Source organism: Mobula birostris, chromosome 6, assembly GCF_030028105.1.
Source record: "Mobula birostris isolate sMobBir1 chromosome 6, sMobBir1.hap1, whole genome shotgun sequence".
Lineage (NCBI taxonomy): Eukaryota > Metazoa > Chordata > Chondrichthyes > Myliobatiformes > Myliobatidae > Mobula > Mobula birostris.
The window spans coordinates 79,375,691-79,399,154 of record NC_092375.1 but is presented as its reverse complement, the minus strand read 5'-3'; the positions used below and the strand labels follow the sequence as shown (position 1 = coordinate 79,399,154).

General features: G+C 43.5%; 1 protein-coding gene across 2 annotated transcripts in view; it reads right to left on the bottom strand.

Annotated features, from left to right (window-relative positions):
• LOC140199132 (actin remodeling regulator NHS-like) overlaps nucleotides 1-22,463 on the bottom strand; it is a 467,573-nt gene extending 445,110 nt beyond the window's left edge. For both annotated transcript variants that reach the window (XM_072260706.1, XM_072260707.1), the window contains exon 1: nucleotides 22,124-22,463. In XM_072260706.1, the coding sequence (XP_072116807.1) occupies nucleotides 22,124-22,400 (277 nt within the window). In that variant the 5' untranslated portion in view covers nucleotides 22,401-22,463. The remainder of the gene's footprint in view (nucleotides 1-22,123) is intronic.
• Between the last annotated feature and the right edge of the window lie 1,001 nt (nucleotides 22,464-23,464).

Genomic DNA, 23,464 nt, shown 5'->3' with positions numbered 1-23,464 from the left:
TATTTTTTCATGGAAGGCAGGAGGACCACACCAAATTCAGACAGAACCAAGTTCTTACAATGGGAATTGGTAGGAAAAACACACATTTGGCAACTTTTGTTAACCCCAATGTAATTCAGGCCAGTCTCCTCTACAACACAAATGATGCCCCCCCCCCACCTCAGTAGGACTACTTGAATGACCTAGGGCTAAATTTGGGAAATTTCCTTTGTCTATTGCAAGTAACATGTTATGACCAGAACCCGACAGAGCCCATAATCAGTAACCACCAGGTTTTTAATGAAACTAAGGCTCTGACTGCACTCCATTTTACAAAACTTGATGACCTCAGCACCTCCTATGATAAATCAGTTTTGGGTCCGAATATTTACAGTCAAGAGGTAAATGGACAAACGTGTCTTTCCTCACAAGTGTTAAGTAACATAAGATGCCAGTTGTACTCATCTCCACATATCTCCATTAACCTGTATTCTTAACTATGTAAGAATTAATTCCTTTATTAGTAGAGTTACACAACACAGGAACAGACACTTTCGCCTACTGACTCCATGCCAACCACCAAGCACTAATCCTACAACACACTCCCGCGGACTCTCGCAGGCCTCACCTACACACAAGTGGTGATTTACGGTGGCCAATTAACGCACCAACCTGCACCTCTTTGGAATGTCGAAGGAAAAGCACCTGGTCACAAGGAGATGTGCAAACTCCATGCAGACAGCGCCCAAGGCCAAGATTAAATGCGAGTTGCAAGGGCTGTGAGGCTGTAGCTTTTCACTGTCTGCATCACTGTGCCACAGAACGTACACTGTAACTCAGAAACAAGAGAAAATCTGCAGATGCTGGAAACCCGAGCAACACACACAAAATGCTGGGGAATCTCAGCAGGCCAGGCAGCATCTATAGAAAAAAGTACAGTCGACATTTTAGGCCAAAACCCTTGCAGGATGAAGATAAAAAGCTGAGAAGTAGATTTGAAAGGCAGGGGGTGGGGGTGGGTGGAGGGGGAGAGAGAACCACCAGGCGACAGGTGAAACTTGGAGGGGAAGTGATGAAGCAAAGAGATGGAAGTTGACAGGTGAGAGAGACAGAAGGCTATGGAAGAAAGAAGAAAGGTCGAGTGGGAGGAAGAAGCTCCGGAGGGAGACGATGGGCAGGCAAGGAGATAACATGAAAGAGGGACAAGGGGGATGAGAAATGGTGAAGGGTGGGAGGAGGTATTCCTGGAAGTTTGAAAAATCGGTGTTCAAGCCATCAGGTCGAAGGCTACCCAAACAGAATATAAGGTATTGTTCCTCCAACCTAAGTGTGGCCTTATTCTGGTAGTGGAAGAGGCCATGGATGGACATATCGGAATGGGAATGAGAAGTGGAATTAAAATAGGTGGGCACTGGGAGATCCCACTACATAATTCTCCAAACCTTCTGTCACCTCCAATTGGATCCCACCACCAAACACATCTATCCTAGCTCCCCACTTGCTGCTTTCCGCAGGGATCGCTCCCTATGCGACTCCCTTGTCCATTTGTCCCTCCCCACTGAACTCCCTCCTGGCACTTATCCTTGCAAGCGGAACAAATGCTTCACCTGCCCCTACAAATTCGTCCCTCACTACCATTCAGAGTCCCAAACAGTCCTTCCAGGTGAGGCGGCACTTCACCTGTGAGTCTGTTGGGGTCACTTACTGTATTCGGTGCTCCAGGTGTGGCCTCTTGTATATCGGTGAGACCGGACATAGATTGGAAGACCACCACCAAGCATCTACACTCTATCCACTGGAACAAGAGGGATCTCCCAGTGGCCATCCACTTCAATTCCACTTCCCATTCCATCCACGGCCTCCTCCACTGTCGGAATAAGGCCACACTTAGGGTGAAGGAACAACAACTTACATTCCGTTTGGGTAGCCTCCAACCTGATGGCATGAACATCGATTTCTCAAACTTCCAGTAACATCCCCCTCCCCACTTTCACCATTTCCCATCCCCTTGTTCCTCTTTCATGTTATCTCCTTGCCTGTCCATCGCCTCCCGCGGGTGCTCCTCCCCCCACCACTTTTCTTCTTTCTTCCATGGCCTTCTGCCTCTTTCACGATTCAACTTCCTAGCTCTCCCCTTCATCCCCTCCCCCTCTAAGTTTCACCTATCACCTGGCATTTCTCTCTCCCCTCTGCCCACCTTTCAAATTTACTCCTCAGCTTTTTTCCTCCAGTCCCCCCGCCGAAGGGTTTTGGCCCGAAACGTCGACTGTACTTTTTTCCATAGGTGCTGCCTGGCCTGCTGAGTTCCTCCAGCATTTTGTGTGTGTTGTACACTATAATTACTATTTTTAAAAAATACAATCTTAAGTACAACTGTTCAAGTTAGAAGCTAATCACTTAGATATGCCTGTTGCGGTTAGCAGCAGGCATAGGCCTGGAGGTGTTTATGTATGTAGTGTAAGAGCAGAAAAGAGAGACGCTGAAATGAAAAAAACTCTAATAATTTTCTTAAATTACTGAAGATTCCACGTCAAATTCAGAAAGTGTGCCAAACCAACCAGGTTTAACTTGACTGCAACTAATCAAATCTCACTTAGCAGCAACAGCAGAAGGGAAAATCTAAGCCAGCCTTCAAAACTCATCTTGCCTCAAATCCATCTGATGTTTCCACAAGTGGCAGCACTCTGCAATACCTGAGCCATGATTCACATTAAAAGTCAGGTGACAGTACTCTCGCCCTGCAGTCCTGAAATTATGCTGCTTTAGTTCCATTCAAGGAGTTCAACTAAATTATGCTGACAGCTTGAGAGAGTGCAACTTGTCAAGGACACTCTTGTTAAGATGAGGTGTTTAGCTAAGGAAGGGGAATGGGTGAGGTATAAAGATCCCAAAAGTAGTATTCCATTTGCAAGAAGGGTGTTTTCTCCTTGACCAACATTCCCTTTATAATTGATTGAATCAAAAAGATATTAACTTGGGGTCCCTCTCATTTTTGTTGATATGGTCTTGTGGTATTATTAGGCTGCATGATTTGTTCATATCACAGAGACTATGTAAAATATTTTAATATGCATGTATACCAAGATAACACTGGTGAACCACATTGACATTTCGCACACAGTTTGTTGGGTTTTTTTGCACATTGGTTGTTGTCTGTCCTGTTGGGTGCAGCCTTTCGTTGATTCTATTGTGTTTCTTGTATTTACTGTGATGGCCAGCTAGAAAATTAATCTCAGGGTAGGGTATGGTGACATGTCTGTACTTTGGTAATAAATTTACTTTGAACTTTGAAAGGCTTGATTAGGTTTCTCATCCTACAGCCATAACCATGCCCTCATACAAATGTTATTTCTTCAAAAAGGTGAAATTTTAAATATTTTCTCTTAAAAACACTGTAATAGAAGATAAAAGTCTGTCTATGTTGATTTTGGGAGCGTACCTGTACTTTTTAGTGACTGTATTGGGATTATTTCATCTCAATAGATATCCAAAGATATACATGGGGTAATTTGCCCATTGACATTTCCAGCCTGACTTCAGATGGCTTTCATGAGGGACATTACAGAAGAATTCTTTTGATTTCATGTTATAATCAGGCAACATCTAAAAGCACTGCTGCTCCTACCTGCCTTGTACTTAGGAAAAGGAATGTGCATTACCCAATAAAGCCTTGCTTAGTAAAATGTAGCTGGGTTCCTTGTTGAGAATGGCACATGATTAACCCTCGCCACTTGAATGTTTTCTTCTCTGCTCTCCTGTAAAATTTGCATTTATTTTGCAAATCCACTTCTAAAGATTTTAAAAGCCTGAGCTTTTAAGGACCTTTTGCAAAAGGCAGAGTAATGGAACAAAACAGAAAATGTAATGAAGCACACACTCAGCTTCCTAAAGTGATCAGAAGGCAGCTTATAAAACAGAATCCATCATAACTGCAGCTGGAAGAGACAATCAGAACATGAAAGTTGCAAAGTTTATGTCCCACACTCCAGACTTAAGCACCAAATATTAGTTGGATTTGCTCAGAAAATACTGCAGATTCAGAGATGCCCACTTTCAGATAAGACTTTAGGCTGGAAATATAAGTGGTTTCTAGGCAGAATTCTGAAGACTATCTTGGACTACATTATCTCTCATGCAACAGTACTAAAGCAAATTATTTGACAAATATCACATTGCTATTTGTAGGAGATTGCAGTATGCAAATTGCCTGCACTTTTTCCTACCTTACCTCAGCAAACACACTTCAGAAGTACTTTGCTGAATATTAATGATAGTGTTGGAAGGACACTGTACTCATACATGTCCTCTTCTCTTTAGTCAGAATTACTGAGATCACTTTTTTATAGTATTCACACACACATATTAAAATAACATCGCAGTTTCTTGAGGAGCATTGTTGAAATATGATACCAATTGGCAAGTGGGCCACAGTGTCCAGTGTCACTGCATGTTTTGTGGAGTTAGCTGACATCTGCTGGGGAACAAGATGGTCTCTACATTTGGCCTTCGTTACAATATGTTCTTCTGGAAAGAGAAAGATGCAAGGTGTCCATACTAAAGTGTTCTGTCATTGCTGCATTTATCAAGCCTCTAACAACTCCATTCACAATACTCTAGGCTATTGTTGTTTTTACTAATCCCTGACAAGACTCTGTTCTGTATTTATTAAACCCTTATCTGCCCACTCACAATAATCTAAACTGCCTCTTTATTTATCAAATCTTAAAAGCATCATAGTATTCTTGGCTATCACTCTGACATAACCTGTCAGAGTGAACCAAGCTAGCATTGTATTAACTAAATCCAAACATCCTCTGGCAGCATTCTAGACTATCAATGCATTTACCAAACCATGTCATGGATTGTAATAAGCTGACACCATGTTTATCAAACCCTTGAAGCACTTATTTGGAATTAGATTGTTTTCCTTCTCCTATATGTTGGTTCTATTGTATGATTTCATGAACTCTGACTTGACCAACTTCAGGATATATAAGTTTGAACGCTTCAGCAAAATGCTGAAACTAACTCCCTATTCTATTGCCAATAGTGAACACCAAAGGCAGGGGTGAATTCAATGCTTTCAAATTCAGCTCGTCCTTTCTTGACCCAGCAAAGTAAACCGTTACCCGTGTGCTGACAAGACTGGGGAATTAATGCGCAGAGGGAGGCCGCTCATTCCATTATCCTCATTCTGGCCGCTTACAAGAGCTTTCCAATTAGCACCATTATTACTCATTATTGTTTGATTCTGTAGCTATGGGAGGTGTCATGTCAACCATATTACATGAGGACAACACTTCCAAGTCACAACACACCAACTTCACTGTAATTGCACCACAGATTTAAATTATGTGAAGTATCTGTAATTTTGAGCAAGCATATTAGTGACATGCACGGCAAATCCCATCTTTACTGTGGTATCAAAAATTATGGTGTTAAAATCACACTTGGCTCATTCACGATCCAGGATATGCTACAATTCAATTAAAACATGGGAAAATGTCAGGGCTGTTAAAGCCTGGGTTAATTAAAAGTCAATCAGTGTTTTAATCCCCACACTGTAAAGTATTGTAACAGAAACAACTGAGGTGATTGATTCTGAATGTGATCCTGTTGATAACAGCACTTGACAAAGCAGGAGATGACTTGTTCTGAATTTCTCTTGAAGGAGTTTGATTTTTATTTGTTGTTCAGTCAGGACTCCCACTCATTCCCTCTCCTGCAGCTCTGCTCGACCTGATGTAATATTAAACGCGCCACCTCTTTATAAGCCCTCAGATCAGACAAGCAGCATTATGGCCCAGATGAGCACTTTGCAAAATAAATTACTCAGGGGAGATCTGGCCTTTCATCCTGATGCCTTGAGTGTGTGGCAAGCACAAATTCAGTCTTCCTCAAGAATGAAAGACTCTTCAAAGCCATAATGAGTTGGTAGCATTTTGTTTTAAAAGGAGGAGGGATGTTTAAAGGTAATACTTCCTCTTCGTTTCTGCTGTGAGAGCAAACTTCTTTCAGGGCCAATGAACAGCAAACTCACTTTGTACTTTCAACTCACCGACAGCAGCTTATTAATAACTTGGCAGCTCTCACAATTTCTCCTTGAAAACCATCAATTCTGATAAGAGGCAAATTTATATCGAGCTTTGAACAACCTCAGGACATCTAAGATGTTTTACTGCTAATTAAGCCCTGTTGTGGTGTACTTACTCAGCAGGGCAGCTGCATCGAGATACCACACACAATGACCACCTTACCACATTATCTGTTTTACCCACTTTGCTCACAGAATGGTCAGCAGAAGATCGCTCCTGCTCAGTATCATTGTAATGCTGCAAAATCTTTTATATTAAACGTAGAGCTGAAATCCTTAAACATTTCATCAGAAGGGCAGGGCCACAATCCCTCCACTGGAGCACAGGCCCAGTTTTTGCTGTCAAACTTCTGGAATTTCAGTCTATGGACTGCTAGCAATGAAACACTGCTAATACCTCGTCATTATAATACTGTCTATGCTAGTCCTGCACTCAAAAATAAAGGGCAATTAATTGTTTAGAACTAACCCAGACCATATATGGTTATAAACACTTTAAGTTTTTCCAGATTACTCTTGAAATTCTCCCACCACTTATCACTGTGTTCACCAACAACAGACCTCGGTACCTACTTTGGCTTCATCAGCCACCTCGGAAACCAAAAGGCAGAAATAATAGTAAGACATCACCATCCCATGGGAATTCCTAATAAGAAACAGACATCTGTATCCTTAGGTTGGGACACAAGGAATTTCAATAGTTTTCTCCCCCACTCCTGTCATGATCAGCTATCGTTGCAAAGTTCCTGATAGAAGATCATTTGGACAAGATGCTGGGGGGCTACCAGCATTCTTGGGACAAGAGATATCCATCTCAATCCGTTTGTCCAATGTTTTAGGAAAGTCATGTCTGCTCTGTTCTGAATTCTATTTATCCATCTAATACTGTTTTGAAGCTTTCAATTGATGCTACATCACAGTTCTTTACGGTAAATACATACATATTCATAATCATCTGTACAGAAAAAAGTACTTTCTAATATGTCCATGCTCAAATTTTGAGGTTAATTTTTCTCTCATTGTGGAGTTATCCAACAAGGAAAACACTTCTCCATTTATCCTTTTAAGTCAATTCAGTTTCTGACAACTTTAAGTGGATATGCACTTAAACCCAGCTCTCATCCACAGTCTCTGTTCACCCATCGAACCAACCAGCTTCAACCAGTTGCTCCTAACCTTCACTTAGCTTGTTGCCTGTGGTGTTTAGGATCTATGCTCTCTCATTTTGTGGCCCCTCATGGCTTGCTACTTTCACAGTCTTTATTAAAGCAATCGTTCATCGTTGAATTGTCTCCGCTGCTCTTCTTTTGGTTCAAGTTCATTTGCAGACAGGCAGTTTACGGTGACTTGGTAATAAATGTACTTTGACCTCAACTTCCCACAGACAGCAATATGAAAATGACCAGAGAGGATGGTGACAAATTGGAAGCAAAAAAAAATGCAACTGTAGGCAACTTCTCACATCAATGGAAGGGATTTACACGTCAATGAGAACAAAGAGGGTTTCTGTTTATTTTGCCTCGCTATTCTCTAGTATTCTGCTTTCTGTGGTGCGGGCATGTTGGGTTAACCATAGTATATCTAGTAACTGATACAGGTTGAAATGATCGACTCAGACAGCTTTAGTTCTTTCAGGAGGTGCATCTCATCATGGTGATGCTGAGCTGGAGTTGATAGAATACAGCATTACCAGCATCAACTTCACCATAGCTCCTATTTACTAAGGCCAAATGCCACATACCTTTGAGGGGATAAAAAGAACGAGATGTAGATGCTAGTTACTTTAACCAAAATAAATGTTATTCATCATAAAAAGTAATTTACAAGAATAAACCGTGCAATCCTTTTTTATTCTTAACCTCATAGACAATACGTTAAGTAGTGTTCAATTACATTTCTTAAAACAGACAGGACTTTTGCCACTCATGTGGCCCCCCCGGCGAGGAACACCACTACGATAATTGAGGGGCTTCCTCACCCAACTCAGCACCTCTTTGGACAGTAGCAGAAGAACCCTATACTGCTGTCCTTCCATACCGAGCCCTTGCGGTGGCTGTACCAAGCTTCAGTGCCTCCCTCAGCATGTACTCCCGCAGCCTGGAACGTGCCAGTTGGCAGAATTCCTCTACGGACATGTCGACGCGCTGGCAGACCAACACGTTTCGGGCAAACCAAAGGGCATCTTTCATCGGGTTGATGATCTTCCAACAACACTTGGTTTGACAGAGAGTTCTGTCACACAACTGCTCAGGACGAACCGTGACACAGGCCTTTGTAACTTTTTTCACACCTATCTTCGCAAACCCACAATCTGCAAAGGGGTGAGCGATGGTCTCGTTCCCACTACAGTCATCCCATGGACAGTGCATGGTCAGAGTGATGCTCTGGGCATGCAGGACCGGCCAATCTGGTGTTTCTTGGTGAGATCTGGTGATAATGCGCTCTTCTAAATGGTCTGGACAGTCAGCTAAGAGAACCACCCCACAGAGTCCACTGAGTCCTTCTCTCACAGTGTCTACACAATGCTCCAGGCTGACTACTCCCTGATGGACTTGTGCTCATAAGGGTTGGTCTAGAAGAACTTTTCCATGAATGACAAGTAGTGCAGCAACATCCAGCTAAATGGGACATTGCATGATAACAGGGCCAGTCCCACCCTTGACAACACCAGGGACAGACAGAACCACAGCATACTTGGTGGCCATGTACTTTGGTTCCACACACGACTTGATGAAGCCATACACAAAGGTGGTCATTGGGACGAGGGCAACATTGGGTACATTTTTTCACTTGCTCTGCAGGGAATTCTGCATTGTGACCCATCTTATTCACTCCATCTTGGATCCCCAAATGTTCTGGAAGATGGCCAAGCTGGAGGACGGGCCACTCCTGGCCAAGTACATCAGCCCTGGGAATACCTCACACCTGATGATCAGCTTCATGCTAGCTCTCAAGAGGGAGCACCCTCCCCACAGTTCCAGCTTTTATTTTACCTTCCCAATCTGCTCCAGCCTAACTTTGATGCGTGCCTCAGCCCCTCCGAACCAGATCCCCAGCACCTTCAGGTAATCAGAGCTGGTGGTGAAAGAGACATGAATCTCCAATTTCTGATACCATCCCTGACCCCCTTCTGCTTGTAGATGAAGCTAATGGTGCCTTTCTGCATGGAGTCTGACATGCAGCCAGCAATGGCTCAGTGGTTGGTCCAGACTGTCCCAGTTGTTGTCACCAAATACCTCTGTGACAGAAGTTCTGCGAGGTTCTGCCATCTGATGCCTTACTGTCATATGGACCACATATCTGTGGATCCTCACTGTCTTTTTTATTACGGTAGATCACAGAGCTCCCCACTGTGAACCTTTTGGAAGAAGCATGATCAAGTCTCATCCTTCTCCATGATGGGGACCCTGGATCGGAAAATGATCTTTGGGGATTTAGAGGCGAACAGCTGGGCTTGCTGGCCCTTCATCTCTCATAACTCCTCTTTCACATCCACCCAATGCCCTCGCCACTACAGACAGCGTATGCAGATGTTAGCCATTAAAGAGTGTGCTAATCACCCCTTCTCTCTGAATACCAGCCAATATCCATTTCCTTCAATCCCTACAGTGTATTCGAACACAAGTAATCCTCTTGTTAAAGCACTTTAAGATTTTAAGTGCACCTGGAATGTGACTTCAGAGGCTGTACTCCATGAAGGGATTTGCATGGCTTGAGGCAAGCATTTAGTTTCTAACAGCTGCCAATATATTTACTGATAGAGATGGAACTGGTTATTCAAATCAATCAATATCAAGTTGGATTACCAGTCAGTGCTCACGTGACTGCTTCGGAGTGGATAAGGGCCAGAATGTGATGACCAATGGACATGCATGGACAGTCAAATGAGGGAATCTCTTCCGTTCACCTGCAGCTACCTCGAATAGTTGGATATTATTCAAAGAAACACACACAAAATGCTGGAGGAACTCAGCAGGTCACGTGGCATCTACAGAAAAGAATAAACACTCAACGTTTCAAGCCAAGAGCCTTCATCAGCACTAAAAGGCAAAGGGGAAGATACGAGAATGAAAAAAGTGAGGGGAGGGAAAGGAGGATAGAATAGGTGAAGCCAGGTAGGTGGGAAAGGTAAAGGGCTGGAGACGAAGAGATCAGATAGAAGATGAGAGTGGACCACAGGAGAAGGGGAGGAGGGGGGACTCAGGGGAAGGTGATAAGCAGGTGAGATGAGGTTGAAGTTCAGTTGTGCTAGAGTTTTTTTTCACAACGAATCAAAGAAGAATCTTGATTCTAGATGCACACTGGTGTTTATCAAAGCCACACCTCCACCAGACATTGCTCAGTGTGATCAGGACTGGGAAATCTGTATTTTTCTGTTATCAAGGATACTAAGGCCAAATGTGAGATCCTTACCATTACCATGATTTCCTGGACCTGTAGGGGTTAGCAATATCCCATGGCATTAGAGGACTGATTGGTGAACTCTCAAATGTTTGCCCACATCACTTGCATATGGGGAGGGAGTGGGGGTCACATTTAAGTAGGATGAATTTTGCTCTGTTTCAGATTCAGTATTTAATTTGGTCAAGGGTTCATAGACTGCACTCCTCACTGTCACTTAAGCTAAATTTATACTACAACCCTTTGCAGATCATATTTCTTGAAGTCAAATGATCCAACTGGAAGTTAGGTGCACAGTCTTAATTCTCACATCATGCACCTCATACACGAGCTACTATTACAGAATCTACCTAACTCTTGTCCAAGGAGAAAGTAATTATACTGTAGATTCAAGGCAGGTATGGTGTCCATGAATTTCCAGATTGTACACATCAATATTAATTGCTGCTGCCCCAGTTGCAAATCTCTATTGCTACAGTGCAAACAAGGTTTCTATGCATAGCATATAAACAGTACTTTCTACTATATCAGTTCATTCAGAACACTGTTACTATACGGATGAGAAATGGTAAATCTTGTACACTGAATGGATCCTATTACCACCATTAGCCACAGCATACCATTGCCCATGGCTGGGTGACTTTATGTGTATCTGTTCAAGCAAAAGTTTTCAAAAGACTAGCTGTCCAAAATTAATCCAGTGAACCTTTTGATATCTCAGTTCCATTTACTCCATTAGTTTTCATGTAAACACCATGAATCATATTAATATTGATGCACAAGCTCAAGGAAGCCAGACTCTTATCAGTCCATTCTCCACAGTTACACTTGACTTTGTTCACATTTCTCATTTTTACTCATGCGTGTGTTTCTACAAGTACCTTATTTCATATTCTGGATGTGACTTTAGTCGAGCCTTGTGATTATTCTTCAGCTATGTGATAGAAAAATACCTAACTATGTCATTATATCCCATACTGTTTGTTAGATTAAAGCTAACGTTTTACCTGTAAGTTTTTGTAGCATTGTTTTACATATATTTACATGCATGAATCAGAAAACTGCCACATTTTATGTTGCTAAAACATGAAAGTAACAATAATTGAAGGCTTGTGCAGTGGGTGACATCTGGTCCCTAAAGCGATGGAATCATTTAGCAGATGTGGAAGATTCTGTATCTGTTTTGAACCCGTCTGCACAACAAGCAGTGATGAAAAAGTTTGGTATTAGGTAGTTCTGGGATCAACTTGTCTTTCATTTTCACCTACGCAAACAACTAAGCGATAGACACATCAACATGAACTCCAATTGCAGAATCACAGTAACTGTTCCAAGCCTCTCCAATAAATTAGGGGTCGATTCTGCGCAGGAGAAATGCATCCTTAGCGATCAACTTTAAATATGTGTGGGAATATTGGTGCAGTTTGGGAAGAAGATGTGCAGAGGTAAGAGTAAGTAGCAGACAATACCCTTTCGTGTACTTCGAACTAGTGACCAAAGGTTAATGTCTCCCCACTACCTCTGAGCCACAGGAACAAAGATGATTTTGAACTTAACCCCATCAATGCATGCTTTGAAATACTTTAATGCCTCAACTAGCACAACTTCACAGGACAGAGAAGAGAAGCGTTGAAACACTGCTGCTCGAAGCTGTCCAGCAAACCAGGGCGTGAACAAAAGGATATCATCACCATATGTAGGCATCAAGGGAAATCTGTGCCCCAGGCATTCTCCTTGTTTCTAGTGTGGTGTTTGGGCAATACAAGGATTCCCATGCCCTGCACCGTTCGTCCTTTCTAATGCTGCCTGTAGGTCCAATATTGTGAGTTAACACTTCAGAATGTTTTAATTGCTATGTTGAGAAAATATAGCAACCTGAAGCCTACACTTTTATCTTTAGCGGACTTGAAGCTGATGTATGGTGTCTCTTATCATTTGCACTGCACTGAGGGACCTCAATTGTTTACTGCAGTTGTTACAAACTGTGCACAGTGGTGGAGAACACACATCCTACAGTGTACGGATGTGTATGCAGTTGAGTACCTATGGTTATCCTTGGGAGAGGGACAGCTGTTTCAGTGTGAGCCCACAGAGCATAAAATTATATTGCTGACCTGACCTCCAGATTCTAAATACAAACAACTTTTTGTGCTCGATAAACAAATCACTGTTATATCTGTAAAAGTGAATGAATAATACAAGTTATTATCATGAAATCATGGACAGTTTTTATTTTGTCAGATTATCCACTCCTGGCAACAAAGCAATGACCCATTGTAGCAAAGCAAGGTGCAATGAGAACAGTAATAACTGCCACAGGAAGGCTGTACATAATGCCTTTGAACAGAGTAAGGAATTGAAATGTGAATTAAACCAAGCATTATTTATTTTCCCCTGGCATTATTTGTTAATGATAAAAGATCCATTCATTGGGAGGTAGACTAATGTTCTAAGATTAACCTGAATTTGTGTTCTATCTGACAAAAGTACAAGGGTTAGTTTCCACATTCAGTAGAAACTATGACCTTGCACCAACCGCCCCAACAGAAGGCACCCATCATTTTGTGTAAGAATGCTGGCAGTGCTGCCAGAAAACAAAAGCTAAAGCTGTAAGTAGGTGATAACAGGGCTTCACTGCCAGATGAGTTCAAGGCCTTCTACATTCGCTTTGCCTGTCAAAACATAGAGGAACCATCACAGATTCATGACAGTACCTCTACTTCCTTAGAAGTTTGTGAAGATTCAACATGACATCAAAAACTTTGACAAACTTCTATAAATGTGTGGTGAAGAGTATACTGACTGCCTGCATCACAGCTTGGTATGGAATCATCAATGCCCTTGAATGGAAAATGTGACGAAGAGTAGTGGCTACAGCCCAGTCCATGAGGGGTAAAGCTCTGCCCACCATTGAGCACATTTGCATGGAGCATTATGCAAGAAAACAGTGTCCATCATCAGGAACCGCCATCACCCGGGTCATGCTCTCTTCTTGCTGCTGCTTTCGGGGAGAAGGTACCGGAGCCTCATGACTCACACCACCAGGTTCAGGAACAGTTAGGCTCTTGAACCAAAGGGGATAATTTCACTCAAATTCACTTGCCCCATCACTGAAATGTTCCCGCAACTTATGGACTTACTCTCAAGGACTTGTCACCTCATGCTCTCAATATTTATTGTTTGTTTATTTATTATGTTTGTTTCTTTCTTTTTGTATTGGCACAGTTTGTTGTCTTTTGCACACTGGATGAACGCCCAACTGGTGCAGTCTGTCTTGATTCTACTATGGTTATTATTAGAAGAAGAAGAAGAAAGCCCTTAACTCCAAGTGAAGCCATCAGGACACCGTCATGACGGCCTTTTTTTAGCAGGCTTTCTTATTTTCATAACGCCGAGTTGCTAGCTGGACGGTCAACCCAGCACAGATGGAAAGTGTGAAAGGGAGCCGGCTGGATTCGAACTCGGGAGCCTTCACTCCGAAGTCCGGCGCTGATGCCACTATGCCACCAGCGTTATTATTAATGTTATTATTATAAATGGTTGTTATTATTATTATTATGGATTTATTTAGTATGCCCACAAGAAAATGAATCTTATGGTTGTATATGGTGACATATATGTACATTGATATAAATTTAGTATGAACTTTGAAATGTACTTATTATATCCGCTATTACAGCACCACATAGAATTCACATGCCACAGCATAATGAAAGAATTAATGATTATACATGGTGATAATACAGTTGTGAACAAGGCAAAATTTGATACAGCCCTTTCATTAAAAAAATTGAAAATAATATGAAATAGATTAATGTTCTAAGATTAATCTGAATTTGTAGTGATTCGTTCATTCAAAAATCACATTCTTAAATCCATTCATAAAGTATAATTATTAAAGAAGTTCCCTTTCATTTTACTAGTTATTCTGCATGACTGTCACAATAAGAAGAATTACAAGCATTTTTTGAAAAATACTGTCAAGAGCTCATTACTGTTCCCAGGACACACCCATAGTCTGGATCCTGATTAAAACAATGGCACCCTAATTTAGGTAAAAATTTATGACCAGTTGTTTTGACAGCCTCTTGCAAGCAAAAACAGCCATTAAATGTACCTTATGCTATAATTACAAAATATAAATCCCCAGATGTTACCATTACTACAATAGGTTGAGTCATCTGCCGGCATTTTTTATCCCTGTCATACTAATAGTTTATTAATCCATTATTAGCCATAAACCATGAGTATATTCAAAGGAACACACACAACGTGCTGGAGGAACTCAGCAGGCCAGGCAGTATCTATGGAAAAAAGTACCTGGCCTGCTGAGTTCCTCCAGCATTTTGTGTGTGTTGCACAGATTTCCAGCATCTGCAAATTGACTTTTGTTTGTGACTTTTGAGACACTGGTTTGCTATAAACTTGAGCACCCAAAGTTAATTTATTATCAAAGTACATATATGTTACCACATAACACTGAAATTTGATACCGTGTGGGCATATTCTGTAAATTCAAGAACCACAATAGAATCAATGAAAGACCACACTCAACGAGATGGATAAACAACCAATGTGCAAAAGACAGCAAACTGTGAAAAAAAGAAATAATAATAATAAATCAGCAATAAATATCGATAACATGAGGAGTCCTTGAAATTGAGTCCATAGGGTGTGGGAACATTTCAGTGATGGGGCAAGTGAAGTTGAGTGAAGTTATCTCCTTTGTTTCAAGAGCCTGAGGGGTAGTAACAGTTCCTGAACCTGATGGTGTGGGTCCTGAGGTTACTGTACCTTCTTCATGATGGCAGCAGTGAGAAGAGAGCATGGCTTGAGTGGTGGAGGGGTCCCAGATGATGGATGCTGCTTTCCTGCAACGGCACTCCATGTAGATGTGCTCAATGGTTGGGATGGGGCTTTATCTGTGATGGACTGGACTGTATCCACTTTTTATAGGATTTTCCACTCAAGGGCATTGGTATTTTCTTACCAGGCTGTGATACAACCAGTCAATATACCCTCCACCGCACATCCATAGACGTTTGTCAGTCTTCACAAACTTATAAAGAAGTAGAGGTGCTGCCCTGCTTTCATCATAATTGCACTTATGTGCTGGGCCCAGCACAGGCTCTCTGAAGTGATATCACTGAGAAATTTAAAGTTGTTGACCCTCTCCCCTCTGAACCCCTGATGAAGACTAGGTCAAGGACCTCTGGTTTCCTCCTTCTGGTCAATAATTACCTCCTTGGTCTTGCTGACATTGAGTAGGAGGCTGCTGCTTTGCCACCACTCAGCTAGATTTTCAATCTACCTCCTATATGCTGATTTGACATCATCTTTGATTCAGCCAACAACAGTGGTGCTGTCAGCAAACTTCAATATGGCATTGGAGCTGTGCTTAGCCTCACTGTCATAAGTAGAAAGTGAGCAGAGCAGTGGGGCTAAGCACACAGCCTTGTGGTGCACCTGTGCTGATGGAGATGTTGCCAGTCCAAACTGCAAGTGAGGAAACCAAGGATGCAACTGCATAAGGAGATATTAATGCCAGGGACATGAAGCTTATTGATTAGTTCTAAGGTGATGATAGTATTGAATGCTGAGCTGTAGTTGATAGTGTATGCATCTTTGCTGTCCAGATGTTCCAGGATTACATAAAGAGCCAATGAAATGACATCTGCTGTGACCTGTTGTGCTGGTAGGCAAATAGGAGTGGATCCAAGTCACCTCTCAGGCAGGAGTTGATATGTTTCATCACCAACCTCTCAAGACACTTCATCATAGTGAATGTAAGTGCTACTGGATGATAGTCATTGAGGCAGGTTACGATGTTCTACTTGGGCACTAGTAAAATTGAGGCAGGTGGGTACCTGAGACTGCCAAAGTGGGAGGTTAAAGATATCAGTAAACGCTCCAGCCAGTTGATCAGAACAGGTCTTTAGCTCTCGGCCAGGTGCCCCATCTGGGTCAGTTGGGTTCACCTTCATTCACGTCAGCCTCAGAGGCTGAAATCACAGGGTCATCGGAGGCTGTGGGGTTCGTGATGATTCCTCCACGTTTTGATGGCACAAGCATGCATAAAAGGCTGAAGTGAGCTCTCCTGGCCTGTGTGGGGAGCCAAAGAGTATCCAACGCCAAGGTTTCTGGATCACTGTAATTGGTTAATTATTGTTTAGTGGGTGTCATTAATCCCTGGTGCTTTCTGTTTAATCTTGTTCAGTTTATTTTGACTGACTTGAGGATTCTGCATTCTGGTATGACTTAAGGGGACACCCAGTCAACGCTTATCATGGGTGCCAGTTTTGAGAATGTTGCAACTCGCTGTGTCACTCGGCTGAGACACCAGTGCTTATCAATAAATCTGGTCACTGTCTTTACATGGGAGTCTATCTTTCCTCCGCACTTGACTTCAGTTTTAGCCAGCATACGCCATAGCGGAAGACATTGCGCTTGTTTGGAAGCAAAGCCCTATGACGCTTAGTTTTACTCTGTAAGAGGTGATAGCATTCAAGCCCTTCATCTTTCAGTGATTCAAGTTTAATTTGGAATTGCCACTTTGCCCATGAGTTGGCTTTTTGGAGGTCATTCCTGGATCTCTTGTATTACCAGATCTGATTGCCACTGATCTGGCTCCCAGCAGACTGCAGGTCCCGTGGTTCATCCAGGGTGTCTGGTTGGGGTAGACTCTGAATGATTTTGTGGGGCACACTCTTCTACAACTGTTTTTATAAAGTCCACGATAACTATAGTGCATTCAAGTAAAGTGTTTCTACTTATTCATTCAATGACGATAGACTCCACACTTTAAACAAGTTCTACTATATGAGTGTAACATGCTGTAAGGTTTCACTGCTAATGTAATGGCCTCTCTGTAATGTTTTGCTGCTAAGGCATTAGCCTTAGGTTTCTCTGTAGCAGCAATGCTTGGGTTATGATTAGAGATAACAGGCCATGTTAGTGAATGAGCAGGATGTTGTTCTTTCTTGAGTGGCTGGAAGCAGGGATTTCGTGGTCTTTTGTCGGGGAGTGATGAAGGGAGAGGACACAAATGGAGAGAGTTGGTAGACCGCTGGACAGAGTGGACTGAGGAGTGAGGGTCCGAGGGTCAGCTACGCTCGGAGGTCAACGGGAACAAATGAACAACACTGTGAGCTCCACCATTTGCACATTAGACTGTTCCAAGAGAATGGGCCCTTTTCTTTTTTTTGTTTCTTTACTAGTCATATAGTCAAATTAAGAATTGTAAAGATCAATCGTTTAATCACATATTATGTACTGTTTGTTATTTTGTGGTACTGATTTGTAACAGGGGACACATCACGCAGCATCCACCTACACGAGATTTCTTAAATTTGGCTGGGCCAGGGGTTATCATCTCCTAGATTAAGCCGCTAGTCAAACTGAGGGTTACACGAGGAAATACAAGGATTTCAAAACTATCCAAGTCTTTGAACTCACATCTAAACATTTCCTCCCTGCTGCAGCTGCCTGAGTTCCTTCTGAACTCAAGAATCTTACTCTGCATAATTCAGCAGGAATTTTAAGATGCAGCCTGTATACATGGGACAAACCTCATGTCTCCAGCATGTGTGCGTCTGCACATTCCAAGTGTCTGGCAATGTGGTGATAGACTTTGGCAGATTCAAAGTCAGATGAGTAAAGAAAACCTTTAATCCCAATCCCTGCATTTAACTGTTTATATCAAACAGACAATGATAATTAATGTCTCTTGAACATGCTTGTAACACGACACAATACACAAATATTTGGTTGTCATACTACACACCATATTTCTTTACATCACAGCAGCAGGTCATTTTAGTCCATGGAGTGTACCACAGATCATAGAGCAATTCCGTTTCTCCAGTTCATTTTCCCTATAACCTATTCTTTCTATGTCATCTTTTCCCAATTTCTACACACCAAAGGCCGTTCATAGGGACCTGTTCACTGCAACCCCTGATGGTCAGGATGTGAGAGAAAATGGGGCCTGAAGGGATACGGGGAGAAGGCAGGAGATTGGTGCTGACAGGGAAAATGGATCAGCCATGATGAAATGGCAGACCAGACTCGATGGGCCAAATGGCCTAATATCTATATCTAAAGGTCTTATGGTCTAATATGGGGGAAATCCATGTGGTCACAGGGAGAACATGCAAGCTCCACACCATGAGCACCTGCACCCGGGCTGCTGGAGCTGTGAGAAAGTACCTCTAACACCTGTGTCACTGCTCCACCCTTAAGATAGCTTGTTTCTTTTAATGGTTACTTAATTCCTGAAAAGCCCTAGGTTACAGCAGGGTGAGGTTCTACAGCTATCAGCTGTCTTCTTGGGCACAGTTCTCACGGATGGATGAGTGGAGGCAGTGCAAATCTGCAGACCATTTTACATCTGGAAGACGAAGTGAGGAGGAAAAAAATCATCACCACTAGATACCAAGGTCATAATTTTCACTGGCAGTTTTTCTATAGAAAAGAACCTTAAACATATCGCCCACCTATCACGGGCATATCCTTCTCAGTTGAAGCACCCTATTAGTATCATAATTGAGAACACATAATATAACATACACCAAACTGGGTTTGAACTCTCTTGGACAGCCTTTATTTTGTTCAGAAAGTATATTCACTTACGACAAGTAATAGATTTATTTTGGCCTTCCTGTTTGCTCTGAGAAGTGCACCCCATTCCAATCCCCAACATAATCTTGGAAAGTAACTGTTTTTGTTGAAAAAGTAACATCCATAATCATATAGTCTTGATACTTTCAAAGCAGTGTTGCAGAAGTGACCCGATACTTTATTCTGCTTACGTTATTATTGTGATTGTTTGGGTGCAGGAACTAGCATCATTTTGTAGGACCAGCATCACACCGCACCTAGTGCAGGTGGAACAAGCATTAGGGACAACGCAAGTGCATTTGGACGCCCACTGAAATGGGAGAAGTTATACTGGACATTATTAATTAATTGTTCTGGAAAAATAAAGTTACAGTAGTCAATTTGCAACTCAGCCCATATGCACAATGCATGCTTCAACAAAAGAATAAACATTTTGACCTGTTTCCCGAACGAAATCGTTTTCAGAGTGTAATGTTAGCCAGCAATCCACGTTCCCAACGCTGCCTGATTGTAGTCATGTCAAACTTTAGAGTAGCATGGAAATATTATTACTTTCAGCACATATGAGGTCCCTTCAGCCATTTGTCTCCGTGAGTCCCTTCTGCTGATGTAGAATAATTTATATGTATACGGCATTGTTCTCTGGATAGATTAACTGAGGCACGAGGACAAATGCACAGATAGCAGTGTTCGGTTGAACCATCCCAGACTGCTATTCACTTCATGAGATTTATGCATATAACTTTCAAAATACATTTGGCCTTAACTCATCAAAGGCTGCATAATCGACTGTGTCTATTAAATTACTGACTCAACACGGTTAACAGCCTTAGAAACGCGAGAATACTAGGGACAAACCTAGCAATTATCAAATGTCCAGCGTTATCCTAAATCACGGCAATTTAAATCGATATGGATTTACATAAATTACAAGTTGTACGGTCAATTGATCTGAGCACAGTCCTTTCATTTATGCCTAAGCAACCTTCCCGGATTGAAGCAAGCGGGGAAAATATGTTGTGTCGGGGTGCGTTTGAAAGTTTAGATTGGATTCCAACAGTCTGGTTAAACTTTCTAGATGGGTTGGCTTACTCGAAGATTCAGTTGCTTTAACCTTTGGTTGGTTCCAGTCTGTCAGGGCTCAGTTGGGGAACAGGGATCGGGTGACTGGGCAGTGAAAATTATGAGAGTTTGCAGACAGTTGAACTGAAGTGAATCCACGCAGTAGGGAGGGTTGCAGTTCGCCAGATGACGGGACCTGCCCTCGCTCTCTGAGAAGGAGGCGCCACACATCCCGGTGACCGGGGTGACCGGGGTGACCGCGGTAGCTCAGAGCGCGCCCGATAATGGTTTAGGACTCCGATGTACGGACCTGTTTGGGAGTTAGGTTGGGGATCTTGTGCGGAGAGAGCTGGCGACAGAACAGTTTAATGAGGGTCCATCATGAGCCGCAGTTCTGTCGCGCTGTAGCGACGGCTGACCAGATACGATCTGACAGCCCTTCCGCTCACTCGCTGCGTGTCCGATCCTGTCACCACATACAGAGCCACAACATAATCCGTGGGCTTTAGATGCCGCCTGCACAAAGAGTCTGCGAACCATGCGGGTTAATGTTCAATGAGTGACACCATCACAAACGTTAACAGCACATCTCCTCCACTCAAATCTACCGAGCACAGAAACTTCTGAGTGAAATGTCCAGCGCTGTATTTGCAACTCGTTGATATACCCAGCTCTCGACACAGTATCTTTCAGACGGCGTGATTTTCCCGGGAGAGATGAATTTTAGCCTTATAAGGTACATTCAAATAGCACCATTTCACCACGCTGATATGTGCCAGTTCACAGAATGGCTGAGCGTGCTACTTAATACAAACAGTGGAGCGTGTTTGTTACTTCAGAACTCATTTGACACCGCGGCGTAAAATGAGATCTTCGCTACAGGTTTTGTTTAGAAACACGTCTCGGCCCGAAACGACGACAGTTCATGCATTTCCGTAGATGCTACCTGTCCTGCCGATTTCCTCCAGCATTTTTCTGCTACTCTGGATGGGCAGAATCTCTTTGCATTTATGTTTTGTTTTGCGATGTTTTTCTAACCGGGTCGGAGCGGGGACAATCATTTAAAGGCTTTGCTGACGTTCCTGGACCTGTCCAGCCCGGTCTGTTATTTTCTTCAAGCTGTTTCTGACATAACCCAGTTCTCTGTGAGCTAACACTACAAGCCGTGGTTTAAAGTCTCTCCCCCCCCCCCCACACACACACACCTCACCCCACCCATCGGGTGCGGACCCAGACCTTGCTCCTTTCTCACCCCCTTCCTCAACTACACATCACCGACCTGGGGTCAGGGGACGGCTGCGTAGCACCTGTTAAAAATAAAGTGCACCGACACCCATCGCCGGTCGGGAGGCCAGCGCAAGGGCGAACAACCTGCGGAGGCGGCGGGAACTGGGAAAGGAGCGCGAAGATGAAGGTGCCGGGAGCCCAGGGGGGAAAGTCTCCCAAAAACAGAGCCGGCCTGCGGAAAATCTGGGCGGGCAAATGTCTGCGGAGGTCTGGAGGAGTTTGTCAAACATAAGCTATGAACAGGAACGGACACCCGCTCCTTCAGCTGAGGAGTGAGACGTGGATGAAGAGAAAGTCCAAATATTATAGCATTTACTGAACGACAGAACACGCAATTGAAGCAAACTGCTACAAAATCAGGCAAATCCCCAAAACATCACTTTCCCTAAATCAGTGCCAGAGTGATTAGTGAGGGAGAGATTCACCTTGAACATCAAACACACACTGCAAACTGGAAATAGGTTTACAAATCTCCGTGAATAAGGTGAGGATTGGATCTGAATGAGCCGAGGCTCAAACCTAGTGATAAAACAAGCGGACTTCAATCACATGAGCGGGAAGGTGTCAGGTCTTTCCAAACAGATCCACTGCAGGTCACACAGACAGGTCAACAGGCGCGCACGAAGCCAACACACCACCCAGCTCCTTGACTTGGAAAATCACACAGAAAAGTCCACTTACGCACTGTTTCCTGTCTCGCGTCCAAGGCGGTCACCGCCGCGGCGATGTCGCTGATCTTCCGCTGGACAGAACCGAGTCGGCGGTGGATCCGCAGCACCTCGTCTTCGATCTCCTGGAAGAGCCCACAGGCATGCTTGGCCAGTTCGGCGAGCTGCCCCAGAGTCCGGGCCAGCGTATGGTTGCTGACAGCGGGCAGTTCTTCAAAGGTTGCGGGCCGCTCGGCGGAGCCCAGGCGAGTTAGGAGCAGCGGCTCACAGATGCGCTTTGGGAAAGGCATGGTTCTCTCTCACTCTCTCCCGGCTGCAAGTTACGGGAGAATAAATGGCAGACCCGACCCAAAGTTTCTCTTCCCCCCTCCCCCCACCCCACCCCCACCCCTACCCCCTCCGCCCCTCACTGCAACCTTGCGGGAAACGCCATTCTGCACCCCCGCCACTCCGCGGCGACTTCTCCCAGAGCAGACCAACCTCTCTCCGCCTTTACGATCATCAGTTGCTGTTTTGGTGCCTTTTTTTTAAAGAAGAGATTTTAAATGTTGCGAAGAACACGCGGAGCGGATCATGTGGATCTGGAATGGCGTAATTCCCCCCCTCGGTCGCAATCCACCCTCTCTCCTACCGACTGCCACCCCGTCAGTTTCCTATCCGCCCAGAGACGCTCGGAGGTCGAACCTGGATCAAGAATCGGCACACAACAAGACGGTGAACCTGAATTTAGGGGGCGCGTAGGAATGCGCCGGCTGTACTCCCTGTGGCGGTCGGTCATTCGCACGTAGTTTCACGCGGGATCTTGCTGTGCGCGTCCCAATAGTGACAGTTCATCAGAGGTACTTGGTTAGTTGTTAAAATACGTTAGGACTCCTGGCTGGCTTAATATTGATGTAAACTGCATTCGAAGTTAAAGTACTGAGAATAACATTGTGCTGATATCTTGTCCTTGGTCATTCAGCTGCTCGGCACTGCCCTGAACAAACAGGTCCTGAAGCAGGACCGAACCTCCGACCTCTCCTTCCAACACTTAGATCACTAGATCCTGTCCGCTTACTTGCCATTGCTCCCTATGGAAACGTCTATCCGGCTCGCAGCACATTCTGTTTTTTTTTTCAGCGGACTTTAAAATTCTCCACTACTTGTTGTGCGCTCGCTCCAATGTTCCTTATGACTGATGCCTCGGAGAATAAACGGCCCTCCAGTTCGGTAAGCCGGACTCTCGACCTTGCACTCTATCTCTTTTTATGAACACGCACCTTAACTGCACTTTCTGTGTAACTGTAACATTCATTCTGCAATCTTGTTCTTTACTTTGTGCTAACTCAGTGCACTGTAATGAATTGATCTGTAC